At 35.9% G+C, this 21776-nt stretch overlaps 2 protein-coding genes across 2 annotated transcripts; one reads left to right on the forward strand and one right to left on the reverse strand.

The window, feature by feature from the left end:
* Positions 1 to 370: 370 nt before the first annotated feature.
* Positions 371 to 17407, forward strand: mei-9 (DNA repair endonuclease XPF mei-9). Its single transcript, XM_028178492.2, has 15 exons — positions 371 to 613; positions 1584 to 1736; positions 5258 to 5438; positions 8750 to 8862; positions 8948 to 9113; positions 9391 to 9527; positions 11400 to 11554; positions 11880 to 12355; positions 13252 to 13563; positions 14317 to 14413; positions 14486 to 14601; positions 15396 to 15569; positions 15649 to 15789; positions 15948 to 16142; positions 17154 to 17407. The coding sequence occupies exons 1-15, from the start codon at positions 477 to 479 to the stop codon at positions 17298 to 17300; spliced, it is 2700 nt and encodes an 899-aa protein (XP_028034293.2). The 5' UTR covers positions 371 to 476; the 3' UTR covers positions 17301 to 17407.
* Pcmt (Protein-L-isoaspartate (D-aspartate) O-methyltransferase) lies at positions 17309 to 19864 on the reverse strand. The gene is made up of 7 exons (XM_028178494.2): positions 19692 to 19864; positions 19473 to 19609; positions 18802 to 19027; positions 18636 to 18721; positions 18192 to 18269; positions 17615 to 17702; positions 17309 to 17489 (listed from the first exon to the last, which is right to left on the reverse strand). The coding sequence occupies exons 1-7, from the start codon at positions 19810 to 19812 to the stop codon at positions 17476 to 17478; spliced, it is 750 nt and encodes a 249-aa protein (XP_028034295.2). The 5' UTR covers positions 19813 to 19864; the 3' UTR covers positions 17309 to 17475.
* Between the last annotated feature and the right edge of the window lie 1912 nt (positions 19865 to 21776).

Genomic DNA, 21776 nt, shown 5'->3' on the forward strand with positions numbered 1-21776 from the left:
TGCCCCTTTTGCGCGGGGACCTCGTTGGAGGTTCGGCCCTCTACCCGAAAAAAAAAAAAGGTGATCGTTGGCTTATTAGATATAAAATAATTAATAAATGAGAATTTAATTGTTTTTATGATCGAACAATCACCAATAATTGTTGAACAAACGATAATTGATCAAAATTAATTAATCTGAATGATAAAAATAAAGATATCTAGTAAAGGGGGCCAACTTGACGGTGATCATTTATTTAATTAATTATAAATAAATAAAAGACGAACAAACATTTTTTGCATTCGAGCATTAACGAACAAACGACGAAAACATAATTAAAAATTTAAAAAAATCGAAAATCAAAAAAAGGGAGGCTAAGTTCACTGAGCCCATATACTTCAATGGTATGTACCCGTACCATACCTATATTGTGTATATATGTACTTATTACCTAAGTAAATATTATTCATTTGATTTGCCTACCTACTTTAACCAATATGAATGCAAAAATTCAGGAAGATGAAAATGTAGAAAACACTGTTTCGAATCTAAAGAATAAGTTTCCCATGTTGTCATTCGAAAAGCAAATCTTCATTGATGTGTTTGAAAAAGATGCTCTTGTAATAATGGCAAAGTAGGTGTTCTTATTTTTTGAATTTAATCTCCATTAAAATTCTCGAATGTACAAGTATTATTATGTTTTTACTTAAACGTACTCGTTAACAATATTAAAATATGTAGGAATTGGAGGGTAAATACGAAGTGGTATTTAGTCGAGATGATTTTAAAAAATTAAAGAACAACTAATTTTATCACATTTTAACCAAAACAATAGTACGAATTTAAATGTGTTAGTACACATTTACACCAAAAATAATCTCTTATTGGTATTAACTAACATACTGTGTCTACTTTGTTTTTCAAAATTTAAACCATAAAAAAGCTTATTGGGGTTATAAGTTCAAATGGGATATTCTTCACTTTTGAAAGAAAATTATATGAAATTTGAATTATAAAGCTTCATAAATAATGTTAAGGTATAAATATAAATTGTACCCCATAAATATTATCTGTCTCAAAAAAGTCACGTAATAACTACTAGCTTCTATGATCTCGGTTCTATGATCATCAACTTTTAAATAGTGTTTTATTAAAATACAAGAAATAACTTTAATAATATTTTACTGCAAGGAGTGATGATTACACATTAACTTAGTGTTAAGCGGTTACCAGAAACGATAAACATGAAGACAGTAATACCACCACTCACCATGCATCATGATCTTGGGAGTACATTGTGAAAGTAAATGATGGGATCATCACAAAGAGTTCTCAAGGTATTTTTCTTAGAACAAAAGAGCTCTTAGATCTAAAGTCTTCAGATGTTTGTGAGACCTATATTATCCAGCATTCTATCCACACTCGGCTTATAGGGTTACATAGAGGTAGTTGATACATGACAGCCACAGCTGAAAGTTTAATACTAAAATATCCCCATCATACATCCAAAAGTAGTAGTATGCTCACCTTTGAATTACAGTTCGGCACTTTATAATCATTTTGATCCATCAATTCTATAATGAATATAATTGTAACTATTTCAGAGGCCATAATTACAACAACATTGTGGCTAATTTGTTGTGGGTGCACAAGGATCCTGGTAATCTAGTTTTAGTTATAAACAGTAATGATAACGAAGAAAAATATTTTACTGAAAAACTTCAGTTGACACCAGTACCCACACTTGGCAATGAAAGGTTAGTTATAATAATGACTATGCATTGCAATGCAAGTGAACAAATTAATTTCTCACTTTGTTATCAACGTAAGTAAGCTGCCAATAAAGAACACATGTATATCTACAGATTTTATACATAAAGAAAACTTGATTCAATGGCACTAACCCAATTTGAACATGAAACTCTTGACTTAAGACATGCATGACACTAGGCACTGGACATCATAAAAACTAGTTCCAAAATTATATATTAAATTAAGCTTCTGATAAATCAACAGCAGGTTGAATTCTGCAGTTGCAGCATTTGAAAACATACATTATAATCTTCCTCATACTGTTGTGTTGATGTCATGGGATAAGACGTCCAGTGCATTTGTTTATAGCAATGCATCGGTGGTCAAATCCCGCCAGTGGGTACCATTCTCCTATGAAATATGTACTTACTAAATGTTCACGATTGACTTCCACAGTGAAGTAATAACATGTACAATATGTAATAACATACACAATGTATTAAAAATCAAACCCACAAAATTATAATTTGCGTAATTACTGATGGTAGGACGTCTTGTGAGTCCGCACGGGTAGGTATCACCACCCCGCCTATTTCTGCCGTGAAGCAGTAATACGTTTCGGTTTGAAGGACGGAGCAGCCATTGTATTGTTAAAAGTGAGACCTTACAACTCATGTTTTAAGATGGGTGGCGGCATTTACGTTCTAGATGTTTATGGGCTCCGAAAACCACTTCATATTAGGTGGGCTTTGAGCTCGTCCACACATCTAAGCAATAATATATATTTTTTTAAATACCGGACTAACATTTTTATACAAGAATAGCGAACCGCCCTCGCTTCGCTTCGGAAACATTAAAACACACATGAAACCAAAAAAATAAAAATAATAAAAAAAATAAAAAAAGTAGCCTATGTTCATCAGGGACAATGTCGGCTTCTAATGGAAAAAAAAATTTTCAAATCGGTCCAGTAGTTTCGGAGCCTATTCGAAACAAACAAACAAACAAATCTTTCCTCTTTATAATATTATATAGTATAGATATCTAATTAACTAGTCAGGTCATAAGTATTGTCACACAGTAAAAACTTTTCTTTTAGAATGCTGGCCACAAAAAAGTTTATTGAATTCGAATTTCGAATTGTTCATGAAAATAAAAATGTATACTTTTAGAATTTTACTCATTTTTAAATATGGAGTGGACGCTTAAAGAAGACCGTGTTGCAGTTATTGCGTTGCATCGTTGCGGTTACGCGCCAATTCAAATTTTTAACATACTGAAAAATTTTAATATAACCAAAAGATTCGTTTATCGGTACCATCAAACGATACAATGAAGACTAGTGTAGATGACAGGTCAAGAAGTGGTCGCCCTCGGTCTGTTAGGACTCCAGCAGTGATAAAAGCTGTGAAGGCGCGAATTCAAAGAAATCCCAAACGTAAGCAGAAACTGTTGGCCCTTCAGATGGGGTTAAGCAGAACCACGGTGAAAAGGGTGTTAAATGAAGACTTAGGGGTTCGGGCATATCGAAGAAAAACAAGACATCGTTTGAATGCTCGTCTAATGGACCTGAGACTGAAGAGATGCCGCGCTTTGTTGAAGCGGTACGCGGGAAAAAAATATCGGGAAATTCTTTTTTCGGATGAAAAAATTTTTTCCGTAGAAGAGAGCTACAACGAACAAAATGATAAGGTGTACGCACACAGTAGTGAAGAAGCGAGCAACCGTATTCCTACTGTCCAACGAGGTTATTTTCCATCCTCGCTCATGGTATGGTTGGGAGTTTCTTATTGGGGCTTAACAGAGGTACATTTTTGTGAGAAAGGTGTAAAAACGAATGCAGTTGTGTATCAAAATACAGTCCTGACGAACCTTGTGGAATCTGTTTCTCATACCATGTTCAATAACAGGCACTGGGTATTCCAACAAGATTCGGCGCCAGCTCATAGAGCGAAGAGCACACAAGACTGGCTGGCGGCGCGTGAAATCGACTTCATCCGGCACGAAGACTGGCCCTCCTCCAGTCCAGATTTGAATCCGTTAGATTACAAGATATGGCAACACTTGGAGGAAAAGGCGTGCTCAAAGCCTCATCCCAATTTGGAGTCACTCAAGACATCCTTGATTAAGGCAGCCGCCGATATTGACATGGACCTCGTTCGTGCTGCGATAGACGACTGGCCGCGCAGATTGAAGGCCTGTATTCAAAATCACGGAGGTCATTTTGAATAAACTTTAGTGTCATAAGAATCTATGTTTTGTTAAGTTCATTTTGGTATATGAATGGTTACATAATGAATAAACTTGTTTCAATTATTTTACATTAAACATGTGACAGAATTTATGACCTGACTAGGTATAAAGCTGTAGTGTTACTGAAGTTTACAAACATCGTTGATTAAAGAGATAATATGTAGGTTCGTTCAAATCCTGCAGTCTAATAGGAAGTGGTTGTACTGGTTACTGGTGGTAGGACCTCTTGTGAGTCCGCGCGGGTAGGTACCACCGCCTTGTCTATTTCTGCCGTGAAGCAGTAATGCGTTTCGGTTTGAAGGGTAGGGCAGCCGTTGTAACTATACTGAGATCTTAGAACTGATATCTCAAGGTGTGTGGCGCATTTACGTTGTAAATGACTATGGGCTCCAGTAACCACTTAACACCAGGTGGGCTGTGAGCTCGTCCACCCATCTAAGCAATAAAAAAAAGTTTTTTTATACAGTACATGCATTTAAGACAACTTCCATGATGAAGGAATAATGTAGTAATAGTATAATTAAAGTAAAATGGGCAAATATTCTAAATGTGTGTAATTACTGTCTTTGTATGGTCATATTGTGGTCTTACCACTTTCTACTTAGTTTAAAGGGTAGGGCAGCCCTTAAACAATATAATTCAGACTTCGATCTCATGTTTCAGGGTATTTCACAGCATTCACCTTGAATAGCATACCCATGATAGTGCGACAAGCAAAACTCTAGAAAATTCTACGAAATGTCGAAATACTTACTGGCCGATTTGCACAGTGTTCTATACATTGAAAACGAACTCTATTGTACTCTGTATTCGAGGAAGGGAAGCTTAAGAATTGTGAATAATTCCTCAAACGCCTTCTGAAAAAATGACTTAATGAAACCGGGTAATGGGAAGGTCCGTCGGCGTGACGATCAGAAAATGCATAGCTTTTGTCAAGAGCAAAGTGTCCGATTTCGTGTGTCATAGACTTGTTGAAATTGAAAACGAACGTAATAGCATGTTGACGTGTTCTTAGTTCTATATAGAAATTAGCTTCACTAGCCATTCTAGAGGACACCAACATCATGAATAAAAGAAAAGAAAACTGATCGCCATAGCCGAAATCGACTGAATGATTCTCAATCATTGACTCTCTTTGATGACAATCAGAATCATGATTCTCACCTCAATCATCAATGATTCTTATTGTCATCATAAACATTAAAATAAGCTAAAAGTTCGTCAAGAGCTTTTTTAAAAAGGCACTTTGTACTTGATTTCAATCAAATTTCAGAGAGCGGTCGTATTTAGAGGGCGGAATTCATTTTGTATCAACTCGTATTTTGGTTGTGGATTTATTAAAAAACAGAGTGCCGATATCCCATATCACAGGCATTGTTGTTCTAAGAGCACACACAGTCTTAGAATCATGTCAGGAAGCATTTGCATTGAGATTGTACAGGCAGAAAAATAAGGTATTTAGGTCAGCATTTATTGTTCTAAACCTAGCCGTAGCTTATTCTTATTTAGGTATCGTCAGCCCATATGGATATAAGATATAAATATCTTGCCTGTTTCTGTCGCGAAGCAGCTTAGTTCAACGTTGGGTTAGTCTGGTTATTACACTGGTGGTAGGGAGTCTTGTGAGCCTACATAGGTAGGTATCACCACCATGCTTATTTCTGTCGTGAACCAATAATGCGTTTTGGTTTGAAGGGTGGGGTAGCCGTTGTACTGTACAACTGAGACTTAGAACTCATGTCTCAATGTACCCACCTAGAGACATTAGATCGGCATTTACGAATTTACGTTGTTTATGGCTATCAGCTCCAGTGATCACTTAAGTCCACCCCAGGTGGGCCATGAGTTCGTCCACCCATCTTAGCAGTTTTTTTTTTTAATTTATATGTCATATTTCAAATTTTTGCATACAAACTATATGTCTAAATAGCAGAGATGTACATATCTATTATTGTTGTAAACGTAATATCAATTAGGTATAATAGCCGGCAAACTTCTTGAGCATTTGTTGACGTAGTGGGGGTAAGTTTGCGCATGGTACACTCACGTGCAAAAACATTATTTACTCTGCGTCATAATGCAATTAAATTATTAAAATCAACATATGTATTTATTTATATATTTATTAGAACATCAACAAAAAATATAGGTTAATAATTGTAATAATTTAATCTTGGGGTAAAATAGATATTCCTTCTATTAAGTCAAAACTAGAGCTGTTGCCAGGTCTTCGTTCAGTTGAAGCGAAGCTGGTATTTGTAATTTTTTTTTCGTTATCATAATCTTGACCATTATCATCATCACTGTTTTCATCACCCGAGTCGCCATCATCGTGATAAGTCGACATAGGGCTCATCGGTGTAGTTTACGACTCGGTCGGTTCGATCTTCTTTTTTGTCTATAATTAATTATTTTTTGAAGATATTCGATTCGTAGTAATCGAATGTTACTTTTTTCAATTACCAGCTTCCGATTATTTTCTGTTTTTTTTTTCCATCTGAAGCCTAGCTCTTTCATAATTCGTCGTAAACTTCATTCCGAGCCATTAAAATGTATATCTTCTTTAAAATTTTCGAAGCCTTTCTACGGTACGGAGTTTCGCTGCTTGTTATGTAGTTATTATGATTACATCTTTTTATTACAGATTGAACGAAACTATCCATTCCGGTAACTTTCTTCTTCCCTGATCTTTTCTTACCCGGAGTCCCAAGCACGATGAGCAAGCCAGAGCCTTTAGCTTCGTTAATAATGCACCTAACAGTACTCACTGATGTTTTTGTTGCTTCCGAAGTCTGTTTTACTTTTTCCATAATATCATTCTTGCCCTGTTTTATAATGAAGCAATATACGTCGTACACAATTTTTCTACCCTTTCTTTTGAATACTACACCAGTTTGTCGCGGCATAGTGTATTTTTTATAAAAAATCAACAAACACTCAACAAATAGCAATGGCAACAAAGTCAACAAGCAATTATAACAAAATATAACTTAACGATTAATAACGATAGATTTTTCACTGTACGCAAGCGTACTTTTGGGAGCAAGCGGAACGAAGGCGCGGTGCGGGACGCAAGGTTCGACTGATCTACCAATAACGCGCTCGATACGATTTCCCCTGCCGTCGCGCCTCACCCTCACCACCAAAGTGATCTAAAATTCGGTTCTGCGCAGCCAAGGTCATTTGCTCACGATGTTTGCCGGTTACATACCATATTGTACAAGCTTTAATGGTTTTGTAATGACAGCAATTGAAAAAAGCGATGTAAAAAGGACAATGCCCAAGAGTGGGTCAACTTTATGTCAAAACTATTTGTACTTGAAAAACTATGCCTTATTTTTTCACGTTGTTTAGTTTATTTTATGTTTTTTTTTTTTTTTTTCTTTCGACCTGGCATTGTTTTCCAAAAAAATTAATTACTTATTTGATAACATCCCAAAACTATCCATGCCATAGTTTTTAAATTCGCCAATTGGCAAAGGGCTTAGCCCATACAGCCTTATAGCAAACCTATATGCTGTCAAACGAAAGAGTTGTTTGTGACTTGAACAACAAATTAAAAAAAAATGCTTATAATTCACAGGCTTCTTAGTTTATTTTTGTTCAATTCAATATTTATATATTGTAACAATAATTAAAATATTAAATAATTCATGGTTTTAAGTAAAACCATGAATTATTTAATATTTTTAGATATTAATGATTCCATTAGTAAAAATATCAATGGCCTACCATTACTCTATTTTTATTATATATGATTAGAGAGTTTTGGCAGCAACCCGAGTGAAGCGTCACTTGAATTTTTATTTTAATGTTTTTTTAATAGTTTATTGTGTAATTTGTATTATTTGTATTTGTAATATTGTGTATAAAAGGTCTGCGTAAACTCATGCTTAGTCAATGTGGTATTCGTCGAGTTGACGTCAAAACTCCCAAAAAGCAATAAAAAGAGATACACCGGCTTTTTATTGACATAAAAAAAATATAACTTCGACAGACTAGGCTGTATAGGCTACGCTCTTTGCCAGCTTATTGGTGAATTTAAAAACAACAACAATATCGTTGCCGGCTACCGGATTTTCATTTCATTTTATTATTATTATGAGGATATAATAATAATAAAATGTACGTAAGGGCTTATTTCTAGCAACATTAACCACAATTAACTTATTTAATACTGTAAATAATGATGAGAGCGATTATTGATTTCGAAGAACTTAATTTTAACAACTTAATTTTCGCTGCAGAAAAAAACAGATTTCTCTTAAACCTGGGTGAGAATATAAAAATCGCTTTCTGAATATGAAACGATATTTCTTTGTCTATCAAATTAAGTTAAAACCATCATGACAGGACAACTTTTTTTAGGGGCCCAAACGCCCATAGAAAATGGGCATTGTCCTTTGATAATAAAAGAATGTATATTTTTGGGCTGGGAGACGAACCTATTACGGTGCCCCCGCGCCTAGGGGGCTCTCGGGGTATGTGGTCCGGACTGGGCCTATCCCTTGGGCCTGCGGTCCGCTCTCAACATTTGTGGATCGCGGATGGAATTTAGGGCCCTACCAACTAAACGATTCCCCAGCAATCTCGCTCAAGCATCCAATCCCACCCGAAGTCAGAAACCAAGCGGGGTAAGGAGATAATTGCGGTCAACACTGCAACCAGACACGCGGCTCAACCCAAATAGAATATGTACCTAATAATATCGATTTTAACGAAAATGCCATCTTTTAAAAATGCTTACATTACGATTTTTTTTCAGACTGGATTTATTAAAGCATTTTCTAATTCACCTATCTCGTTCACGTTTGGATACCATCAAGTTGAGAAAGTCATGAGGGCACTTTTTGTGACAGAACTATTCCTGTGGCCAAGGTTTGCAAAAAATGTGTTGTCTTTCTTTCAATTACTTATACCAGCATTGGTGTTGCCAACTTCAACAACCATTAAATTATTTCAGGTTTCATGGTAACATTATTAGAAATTTAAAGAGTAGACAAGCTCAAGCTGAAGAACTTCACATTCCATTAACTACTAACATGAGCTACATTCAGACATGTCTTCTTGACATTATGAACTACACTGTCAAACAATTGAAGAGCATTAACAGGTCTTTAGATATGAAAGTTAGTTGTTTTTTTTTACCATAAGTACATAATATGAATTGCTTATTGAACACACGAGAACACGATTGGAAAATGATCTTCATAAGAAAAATCTGATTAACTGAAAGAGCTTAATGTGAAAGTCTTAAAATACGCCGGAAATTCTTGAAAAATGTAGTAATATAAAATACATAGCAATTAAAAGCAAAAAAAAAATATTCGAAACAAAGAGATTATATTTAAAACCTTGGAAAAAAAATGCTTGAAAAATAAATCATAAATTAATATTTAACTACAGGAAATCACAACCGAGAATTGTATAACAAAGAAATTTCATAAGATCCTGCAATCACAGCTGGATTGTGTGTGGCATCAACTTAGTACAAGAACAAAGGAATACATACAAGACCTAAAAATTCTCAGGAGCATGATTATGTAAGTGTTAACACGAAATATGTTCCATGTTTCTATAGTGACAACATAAAAATCCAAGAAATCTTAGTAAGTACTACAAACGTACTAAATATTTTTTTTAAATCTACCTGTGTAAATGTGTGTTAGCCCTAGCGGCAAAATAAGGGAAGCTGTTCCAACTCCATACAAATCCGAATTAATTTTTGCGCAGTCGCAAAATTAAAAAATTCGCATTAAGCACGCTGATCTCCCATAACAGTACCAATTCACACTCATACTTATCAGTGTTTTCAAAATAGCAATATCTATCACATTTCACCGTGTTTACGAGACAGTCCTACAAATCCCGCAGCGACTCGTCCGTTTTAAAACTCTACGCATGTAACTTATGGTTGTCAGCTGCAATGAAAATTTTGAGTTCTACGAAAATAATGAATTACACACGTTTTAAAGTTTCGTTTGTCTCTTGTATTTCTCACTTTCTTTTACCTTTCGTGAATTATTAAGTCTGATGCTTTTCAAATATAGAGCCGGAGCAGAATGTTTCGGATATGGAAGACTGTTCAATTTCTGAACGTCAAAGTGTCAGCGAACGAGGTCCGCCATGACACCAACCGTTTTTTTGAAATCCAACAGCCAATGGAACGCATCAATTTTATATTATGTCTCTTATATTATTATATTATCTTATATTATTTATCCTTATATAAGGATAAATTAAAGACAAAATAAGTTAGCGTGGTATGGACACGTGATGCCTAGAGAGAAGATGCATGTGACTAGGAGACGTATGGAAATTGTAGTGAAAAGGAAGAGGGGGATTAGATCGACCGAAGCAGACATGGATGGAGTGTGTGAATAACGATATGAGAGGGAGAGGAGTGAGTGTTGAGATGACGGCTGATAGAAGAGAAAAATTAGCTGTGCCGACCCCACCTAGTGGGGTAAGGTGGATAAAAGGAAGAAGAAGAAAGTAAAAACTTAATTTAAGAAAAATATAAATTTGATGCGTTGCTCTTGGCGACTGGGTTTGAAAAAGAGGGTTGGTGTTATGGTGGACTTCGCTCGCTGACATTTTGACGTTCGGAAATTGAACAACGACTGACCACAAAGCTAATTAATAATTTCATATTTAAGAAAGCGTGAGATAAAACACGCTATCCGCGATTTATACAAATATCATTTGTTATCGACCTCGCATGTTCTGACGATAGAGAAATCTTTGCTCTCGGTCTTTGTGAATTTCGATTCATTCGTGTTACGATTAATTTCTCTCTTGCTAAACATTAACTGTGGATGGCTAATCCTTTTATGTGACGTAAATCGTATATAAATAACTCTGTATTTATGCGATAAATACGAGAAAATGTAGGGTAGCAGGAACTTCATAACTGCTATATTGCTCTGAATCTCCACCAAAAAAAAAAACGTGTGGCACTCGGGAACTGCCGCGGTAAAGCTATTGCATAGCATTTTTTATCAACTTATGCAATTGTAATTAGACAATGATAATTTAATATTAAAACAATAATAAAACAAGACCACGCTATATTAAACATTAATAAAAGCAAAGCCTGAACTGTACCCTTCACACTCATAAGCTAGACCGCGAGAGAGAGAGATGGGCAGACTTTTCATGATGCGCATGCAGTGTGACGTCACGCCACGCGCTTATTCACAAACAGTACACAAGCGCAACGTGTGAATGTCTTGAACGCGAGCTACATAGTAGGCGGAGTGAGGGGTGTAAGGTTTTTTTCGTTACGGAATTTCATGATTACAGAAAGCCGCGCTCAAGGCCCGCTATGCAATAGCTTAAAAACATATCATATTTTGATAATGTTGGAAAAAATCTTGAGTAATATCAACTAATTGTGAATGTTTTAATCACAGTAACCTAATACACGATGACGCGGTGTCGTTTTACGCGTTAGTCAGCAAGTACCGAACTCCTGAATACGCACAAATCAATTCTGGTTGGATCCTGCTCGAGTCTGCGGAGCAGCTGTTTAAATACGCCAAAGCACGTGTATTTAATAAAAAGAACGGTAGGCTTATATTACTATCAAAATTAAAAAATCACATTTCTCAACCATTATAAAGGACTGGCTGTACTCATCCGCTTCGCTGGGCATTTAAAATTAACATTATTATTTCTCACCCCCACAAAGATTCTCATCATTAACGCCCCCGCAACTGGTGTAGGGAGAAATATTAGCCTATCCATTAAGTACATGTATTTTCTACATGGATACCAAGTTTCAAGTCAATCGGATGCATGGTTCAGTAGTTATAACGGAACATTCGTAAAAACCGCTGTAGATTTATATATTAGTATAGATTAAAGTAAACACGTAACTCAATAAATTGCAGAATTCGATCCGGAGCCTTCACCGAAATGGAAGTACTTAAGCGATTTGTTATCCCAAGAAATACCAGACGAAGTAAACAAAAAGAAAGACAGTAACTTGAGCAACACTAAAATATTAATTCTCTGCCAAGACAATCGGACCTGTAGCCAGCTGAACCACTTCCTCACCATGGGGGCAAATAGATACCTGCTGTACACAGCTTTCAAACGTGAGATCCCCATAAATGCAGTAGCGACAAAATACGAAGACCTAAAAAACACAGTTCCCGTAGAAACTAAAGATAAGACAGACAAAAAGTCGGATACAAAAGAAGGAAAATCTACCGATGAAGGCACACGTTTGGATGACTCGAAAGATGAAGAATTGAACACAGAAGAATCGAGAACTAATTATCTGTTGACGCTAACACAAAGTTCAGCGCACTGCAGCAAAGATAATGCAACAGTTAATGAAAGTTTATTCGAACCCATTTCCCAGGTAAAAATCTTGTTATTTATATGAAAATGTGTGTTTGTTTGTTTGTTCGTAATTTGCGCGTTCGCCTTGAAACTTAGTACAATTACTGTCGGCAATACATTGAAGGTTGTTGTGATAATACTATCAAAGTTAGGCAGGCGGCGCGCGAGTTCATTAACGAATTGGTGTACTTTGTTTATTTAGCGATAGACAGCCCACTGACTTTCTCTTCGGATCTTCTCAGTGGGTCGCATTTCCGATCCGGTGGTAAATTCTGCGAAGCACACTGCTCTTGATAGGGCCAGTGTTAGCTACACTCCTGGTTAGGGCCCCGTGAGCTCACCTACACGTCAAGAAGCTGAAATAGCATCTCAAGGCTATCAGCATAAGTAAGAAAAAAAAACAAATAGTCACACAAATATTAAAAGGAGAAAAAATTAATCAATATCGCTTTTTCTCAAAGCTTATGTACACATCGAGGGGTGAGAGTCTAATTCGTATAAGCAACAATTACGCAATTATGCAGGAAAGCAATTTAAAAAACTTCTTAATCTATTTGAATGCATTAAACTTAATTGAAGTTCAATTAAAAATGTCGAACTGTTGCCGCGAATACCAAATAAAACGGATCTTTAATTACAAAGATAAACGTCTCGTATTAAGCGAAATGTCGCTTAACCCTTATTCAGTCACCGTCCTCGCCGAACCCGTCGCTTGCGACGAAGGGCTCGACGAGTGAATTAACCCAGACACTGAGTTCTGATGAGTAGGAAAAAAAAAATTACCCTTATAGTCTTTCACCCCGCGTTAAGGTAATTAATTCAACGATTCAGACGAGCGACAGTGAAACAATCAGTACCTTTATGATGTCATAATGTTTTACGTGATATATTTACGGTGCCCATTGATTATTCCAGCTGGATAATTTAGATTTTACGAAAATCGAAGTAGAAACGCCCGTAATCTGCATCCAAACGTTCAAAGAAAACGGTAACAATCTCTCCTTGGAATACACTCTGGAAGCTTTGAGACCGGAATATGTTATACTGTATCACAGCGACGTCGCAGCGGTGAGGCAGCTGGAGATGTACGAGTGCAGAAAGAAACCGGAGGAGCCGATCTGCAAAGTGTACTTCCTGATACACGATCAAACAGTTGAGGAACAAGCATATCTGGCGGCATTGAAGAGAGAAAAACAAGCATTTGAATTGTTGATTCAGGCGAAAAGTGTATGAATTTCATTTCATAATCAATTTAATAATTAATACGAGAATCATCAATACTGTATTAATTTGAAAAGGCGATGAGACGTGATAGCCGCCTCATCGTGTCCATCGCGGATCTGAAGTCCTCGTGGCCTAAAGGATAGGAAGGATATAAGATGACATGCGCATTCGTGTTGAGCAATGCACCGGTGTTCGAATCCGGCAGGCAAATAGCAAATTTCCAAATGAAATACGTACATAAAAGTTCATGAATGACTTCCTCGATGAAAGAATAACATCGTGTAATAAAAATCAAACCCGCAAAATTATAATTTGCGTAATTACTGGTGGTAGGACCTCTTGTGAGTCCGCGGGGGTAGGTACTACCACCACCCTGCCTATTTCGGCCGTGAAGCAGTAATGCGTTTCGGTTTGAAGGGTGGGGCAGCCGTTATGAATACTGAGACCTTAGAACTTATATCTGAAGGTGGGTGGCGCATTTAAGTTGCAGATGTATATGGGTAACCACTTAACGCCAGATGGGTGTGAGCTCGTCCACCCATCTAAGCAATAAAAAAATTAAAATAAAACTCATCGACTGCGGCTCACACAGGAGCCAGTGAATTTGGACGCTCTAGACATGTCCTTGCCAATCCACCTAATCCACTAATCCCGTTACTAGGCGCCTGCAGCTCTAGCTGTAATTTTGATTCTTCATTCGACATAACTTTACTAAGGAAAAAATATAATATTAAAAATGCTTCGCATTTAATACAGGTCATGGTAGTTCCTTCATATCAAGACGGAAAAACAGATGAATACTTCCAATTAACAAACGAGGAAGAAGTGCAACCCACCGATTCAAGGAAAGCAGGTAAAGTAATGAAAACGATACGTAGAATAGTGGCGAATTGAATTTACATATATGTTACCTTTTGTATTTTAGGTCAAAATCAAAGTAAAGAGAAACCGCTAGTGATAGTGGACATGAGAGAGTTTCGATCAGACTTACCGTCGCTGTTGCACAAGAGAGGCATTAATATCGAACCAGTTACGATAGCGGTGAGTACGTTTCTCTAATTACTGCTAATGATTTTCAATATATTTCTTGAACTAGCTATGCACAAAAACGGTAGTCAGTCTATGGATTCCGATAATCCCATATCATAAGGTTTTTATTACTGTCGATGTCGCACTAGAACTCATATGACGGTCATCATTGGCAATAGAGGGATAATATACGAATAGGTCGCTGTCGTCATCTGCCCATTGAGATATATTTATTTATCTTATTTATTTATTATTAACATAGAAGAGAAACACAATCATCTCAAGCAGCAGTTGCTCGTACAAAGAATACAACAGCTTTACTTCAGATACACAAAAATAGAAAGTTAATAGACAAGAATTAAACTGAAATGAATGGATTGCGTAAAAGTGACAATATGCGAGCTTAAAAATATAACAATTAAAAAAATTATTGAAATGAATGTATTAATGTACCCTCTGTGTGTAATGAGTCTGAGCATGAGTTGAGTGTAAGAGGGTGTGTGTGGGTGTAGTCAAAAACATTAAAATATAAACATACTAGCGACCCGCGCTCGCTTCGCTTCGGAAACATTAAAACACACATGAAATCAAAAAATAAAATAAAATAAAAATTTTAAAGAAGTAGCCTATGTTCATCAGGGACAATGTCGGCTTCTAATGGAAAAATAATTTTTCAAATCGGTCCAGTAGTTTCGGAGCCTATTCGAAACAAACAAACAAACAAATCTTTCCTCTTTATAATATTAGTATAGAAAAGTGATCACGCAAAAAAAAGTTTCTAATGTATTTAATCTTATATATTTCAGATAGGTGATTACATACTGACCCCTGATATTTGCGTAGAAAGGAAATCTATATCCGATTTGATTGGATCGTTGAACTCTGGTCGCTTGTACACACAATGCACACAAATGTGCCGCAACTACAGTCGACCTATCCTGCTTATTGAATTTGATCAAAATAAACCTTTTAATCTTCAGGTATGTTGTATTAACCTTATTTTTATATCAGTTACAAAACATCTCAAAATGGTTGTAAAAATGCATTTTACTTCTTCAGGGTCATTTCGTGGTATCAACAGATATATCTGGAGCGGATATACAACAAAAACTACAACTTCTGACAATACATTTCCCTAGGCTGAAATTGGTATGGTCGCCAAGTCCGTATGCTACTGCTGAACTTTTCTATGAATTAAAGGTTTGTCAAATTACGCCTAATTGTTTATTTAAATAAATATTCTTTATTCATTTGGATCCGTGATATTTTATTATTTGAAATAACTAAATTATTACATTACTTAGCAGAAAGAGAATATTATGTCTTAGAAGCACACCAATGTATATTATTTTTTTCAGCAAGGCAGAAATAATCCCAATATTGCAGAAGCTATCGCTCTCAGTGGTGAAAATACAGCAGATGATATGAACTATGAGAGATACAATATATTGGTTCATGATTTCGTACAAAAACTACCTGGTGTTACATCAAAAAACATTAACAGAATTATGAACAAAGGTATCTCACTGGACCACTTGATAACTCTTACCAAAGTGAGTTATTTGTAGTTGTTTTATTTATTATTAGATTGATGACCAAGAATAATCTATTTTACCTGGAATTAGTCAAATTGACTCATAACATTAAATTTATATAAACTTTTACTGTCGGTACACAGACAGTACAGATAAATTTTCCAAAAATTGTATATAATATGCAAACTTATCTTGAGAAAGTTAGTGAGATTCAGGTATCTATCAAATATCTTGTTCTGTGATGGCTACCGCCACACATAAATATTTTCAATTATTTTCCATATTTATATCTATAAATTTCCATACATATAGTATATTTATTTATATTTAAAAAGTGGGGAGAGGAAGGTATAATTTTATTTCAAAATAATTAATAAATGTCTATGAAACAATTGCGTGGCTTCGAGCATTATGTTGCGATACGCAAATGGACTGTTTTGGGACTCTTCGAATATTCATACAACTTGTCCTAGACGGTTTCCACTTCGCGTATAAACGCATGCTTTCATCTCGTTCAAAATTTAAATACCGTTCCGTTATTTGTATTGCTTTTACGAGTTTGACAAGTAGCGCGATCGACGCGCAATCACACTAGGCGTCACAGAGTTACGAAGGGGCCAAATCGCCAAGCCCCCGATCAATCATGCGTTTCATAATACTATAGCAAATAAAATTTAATTCAGGCTCAGTAAACAGCCATTTTATTAATCTGATGTAGGTACACGATACTACTGTAAATTATTGATTCCTTTCTTATATAAGCAATATACGTATGCGCTGTCTCAAATATGGAATGCTCTGCATATAACAATAAAATCGACTCGCTTTGTAAACTAGTGTAAAATACGACTATGTTCTTGAAAGTTCAATATATGCCTCGTGCGGCACGCACCATGTCAAATCTTTAATCTTCAACCAGTAAAAAATATATGTATATTTTGTGATGTCTATTTATATCTTACCATCACAACTTACTAAGTTTTACACATTTAGTCCCAAAACATTATATGAACCACATCTGTCTCACAGGAGGAATTATCTGATGTCGTAGAAAACAAAAATGAAGCCGAAACACTGTATTCAATACTTCACGTCAAAGCTCGTCCTATGGATGCCAAAGAAGAGAAATTCGGAAAGAAAAAGTTCACTGGAAAACTATATCGTAGTAAAAAATAATGTACATATTAGATGTTATTACATAGTAATTTATTAAAACTTAATTATGAATCATTAATAAATTAATGTTACCAATTTACAAAATAATAAATCATTTTTTAAATAAAGACTAATAATTTTTTCATGATGTAAGAATATCGTCATGTAGAATATTATTTTATGATGTGACAAATATTTATCGCCAAGGACCTAAAACAAAATTAAGCAAAACCTCATTATGGTACTCAACACTACAAGTGATTATTCAAAAAAAATTAATTGAAAAAAGTGGAGTTCACAAATTAGTTAACATATAATTAGGAACAATCACTTACGATATTGGTGCTCCTTGTCAGTTAATGGAACATAAATCACACTCATTAATTTCTTTACAGTTGTTGTTCCATCCTGTGCTTTATCAACCTGCAGAATAAATGACACGCACTTAAACACTGGTGGTAGGACCTCTCGTAAGCCTGCATGGGTAGGTACCACCACTCTGCCTATTTTTGCTGTGATGCAGTAATGCGTTTCGGTTTAAAGGGTGGGGCAGCCGTTGTAACTATACTGAGATCTTAGAACTCAATCTCAAGGTGGGTAGCGGCATTTACGTTATGGATGTCTATGCGCTCCGGTAACCACTTAACACCAGGTGGGCTGTGAGCTCGTCCACTCATCATAGCAATAAAAAAATAATTACAATAATTTATTCTTTGTGTTCAATAGAATAAAATAGATTTTTTTAATGCAGTAGATAGATTAACATGCCTCAGTTTTAAATGGTTATCAGGTTCCATACACATCACCTAATAGAAATCCACAGGAACAGACTAGGTGACACTGTTCAAGGACAACACCACACAGCCTTGATATCATTGTAACTAATATAATTATACCAAAATGAAATCTTACCTGAGTCAAATGTTGTTCACCACCCTCAGGCCCTACAGGAACTATTAGCCTCCCTCCCGGTTTCAATTGATCAATTAGCTAAAAATATTATTTGTGAAATTTAAATTAATCTAATAATAAACTTGTACTGTTATTACTGGTACAGTTTCACTGGTGGTAGGACCTCTTGTCAGTCCACACGGGTAGGTACCACCACCCTGTCTATTTCTGCCGTGAAGCAGCAATGCGTTTCGGTTTGAAGGGTGGTGCAGCCATTGTAACTATACTTGAGACCTTCGAACTTATATCTCAAGGTGAATGGCGCATTTACGTTGTAGGTGTCTATGGGCTCCACCATGTGGGCTCTGAGCTTGTCCATCCATCTAAGCAATAAAAAAATAAAAAAAACTACTACGTAATTAATACTATTAAAGTGTGAAATGAAATGCTTCTAGATAAACTTACAGCTTGTGGTAGTGTGGGTGCTGCAGCCCCGACATGAATTGCACTGTAAGGGGCTTCAGATGGATAACCGAGACGACCATCACCAACTGAATTAAAAAAATATTTTCAAAATCAAATTGTTTTTTATCAGATTTTCAACAATAGTAAATAGCTTCCTTGTGCTTACCTACAAGTTTAATCCTCTCAGATGAGAGTAAGCTTGGGTTGTCATTTTGGATGTTTTTGGTTGCCAAATTCACAAGTTCTGATATATGTTCTATCCCAACTACCCGGCCAGTTTCTCCTAACATCATGGCCATACAGGCAGTGAGGTAACCAGACCCCGAACCAACATCTAAAGCTTTTTCTCCTGGTACTAGCTGGTTTTTTAACTTTTCTAATGCATGAGCATGCTAAAACAACAATACTCGTGAATTTTAGTTAATTAACACTATGAAGCATACTTTTATAATACTCCATTTAAGAGACTGTATGTGCACTTGTGTCTATTCCTATGGAGTACATCATAGGACTTTCATAGTCATGTTGGTAATACAGTATAGTATTTGAGCATAAATGTATTACAATTGTAGCTTATCCATTTACAGGGAAGACCAAATATTGGGTCTTCAACCAAATTAAGCAGCACAGTAAACCTCCTGATAAAATACGGCATCTAGGAGTATTCTTGTGTAATGGACTGTTATGACCCCATAAAATATTTTATGCATAAATGATGTGTTCAACTTTTTATTTTTATATATTTTAGTACACACATATTATTATACTAAGAACATATTTAATAAAGTATATAAATAGTATGTGGGTAATCCATTTGTATTGGTTTCATCAACGTACCATGTGGGGAGCGCTGATTGTTGCAGAGAATCCAATAGATTGAGGAGAGTCCTGGTATGGAGAAGAAGGACAGTAATTTTTCCGATCAACAGCTAGCATTGCATTTGCGACGGTGTCCGATTTTATTATGCCGTTAGCTGTATGAAAATTGAGCATTTAATTTAGTAAGATAAATTTTATTGAAGTCCTAAAGAACAAAAATAAAGGAGATACGCATACTTCTTAAATTACGTATTAGGTCCACATTATTTGCTCCGTGGCTTCTCCATGCCATTATTATTGGAATTATTACAATAACTGCTAAACAAATGTTTTTAATCCATGTATATTTATTTTTCATTAATGTTCAAATTATTCCTTCTTTGTTGGTGGTAGTAAATATTCCATAGATTATACACTTAAACATAGATTATACACTTAATATATTTGAGCCACTTAAATATTCGGATTTCTGTGTAATATCTGTAAATGTAATATTGTGTAAAATCTATGGTGTATTAGCTATGGTGGTAGTCTAGGGACTTTTTGGCGGGAACGCGAGGAGTGAAGTTGTGTGATTTGTTTTATTTTGTCTATGTAGTGTTTCTTCGGATTTAAATGTGTAATAATGGTGGTTTATTAACTGTTTAATATCTGTGAAAGTGCATAAATGTGGGAAAATGAAACAAAGCTGCTGGACGTAACTTCTCGGAATCCTCCAAAAAGTCCCCTGAAAAAATCTTAGTAAATGACCACCATTTTACTGAGATTACATTTCATTCCATATAATTTCAATTCATTTCATTTAATTTCATCCCAGTTGATTAGTGTCTCAAATTAATCATCTTCATTTCATTTCACTCCATAAAATTCATAAATTTTTTCATAAAAATATGAATAATATAAATTAAAATACGACATGACTTAAAGGTCTCAGTTACCAGGTCATATAATCTCTTAAAAAAAAGTGGTAGTTTAGTAGTTAGACTTTTTGGCGGGAACGCGAGGAGTGAATCCGAGTGAAGTTGTATGATTTGTTTTATTTTGTCTATTTAGTGTTTCTTCGGGTTAAATGTGTAATAATGGTGGTTTATTAACTTTTAATATCTGTGAAAGTGCACAAATGTGGGAAAATGACATAAAGCCGCTGGACGTAACTTCTCGGGATCCTTCAAAAAGTCCACTGAAAAAATCTTAGTAAATGACCACCATTTTACTGAGATTATATTTCATCCCATTTCATTTCATTTAATTTCATCCCAGTTGATTAATGTCTCAAATTAATCATTTCATTTCATTTCACTCCTTAATATCATTTTTCATAAAAATATGAATATAAATTAAAATAAGACGCGACTTAAAGGTCTCAGTTACCAGGTCATAAAATCCCTTAAAAAAAAAAGTGGTAGTTTAGTAGTTAGACTTTTTGGCGGGAACGCGAGAAGTGAAGTTGTGTGATTTGTTTTATTTTGTCTTTTTTTTTATTGCTTATATGTGTGGACGAGCTCACAGCCCACCTGGTGTTAAGTGGTTACTGGAGCCCATAGACATCTACAACGTAAATGCGCCACACACCTTGAGATTTAGCTCTAAGGTCTCAGTATAGTTACAACAGCTGCCCCACACTTCAAACCGAAACGCATTACTGCTTCACGGCAAAAATAGGCAGGGTGGTGGTACCCACCCGCGCGGACTCACAAGAAGCTATTGGCAACGTCCTCTGGTTAGAGCCCGGTGAGCTCACCCACTCGCTTGGTTACGCTGGCATAGCCTCCGAAGGCTACAAGCTGAGGTAGGAAAAAAAAAGACCTTCGGCAATATGAGCGAGGAACCTTGGTTTTCGAGTGCAAGTTTGTCCATACTGGTATGATGAACCTTCACAGAATACAATAGAGACTTCGGCTTCATATCTCAAGATAGGTGTGCTACAATCAATTTGTGATGTATGACTACAGAAAGTACACTAATTTCAGACGTAGTCCGCACATTCCCTGCACGAGTAAAACTCTATCTACTCTAGTCTGAAACGATTACTATATATCACATGCAATTAGATTCCACCTGCAGGCACGACATGATCACTACAGAGCATTTTTTTTTTTTTTTTTTTTTCAGGAGGAAATCGCCGTACTTCCGCCCTTCACTGGGGATGGAGGGCGGGGCATGTCGGAGTCGACGAACCAACTAAAGCTTCCTGTCTCTCAACAACCAACGTCCAAACCTCGCATGAGACAAAACTCATGAAAAGGCAAAGGGGGGAAAGTGAAGCGTTTAGTGCGGAGCACATCTCTCCCATCACCCTCCCCCTCGGGACGCCGGACTGGC

This window comes from Bombyx mandarina, chromosome 12 (genome assembly GCF_030267445.1).
Source record: "Bombyx mandarina strain Sakado chromosome 12, ASM3026744v2".
Classification (NCBI taxonomy): Eukaryota; Metazoa; Arthropoda; class Insecta; order Lepidoptera; family Bombycidae; genus Bombyx; species Bombyx mandarina.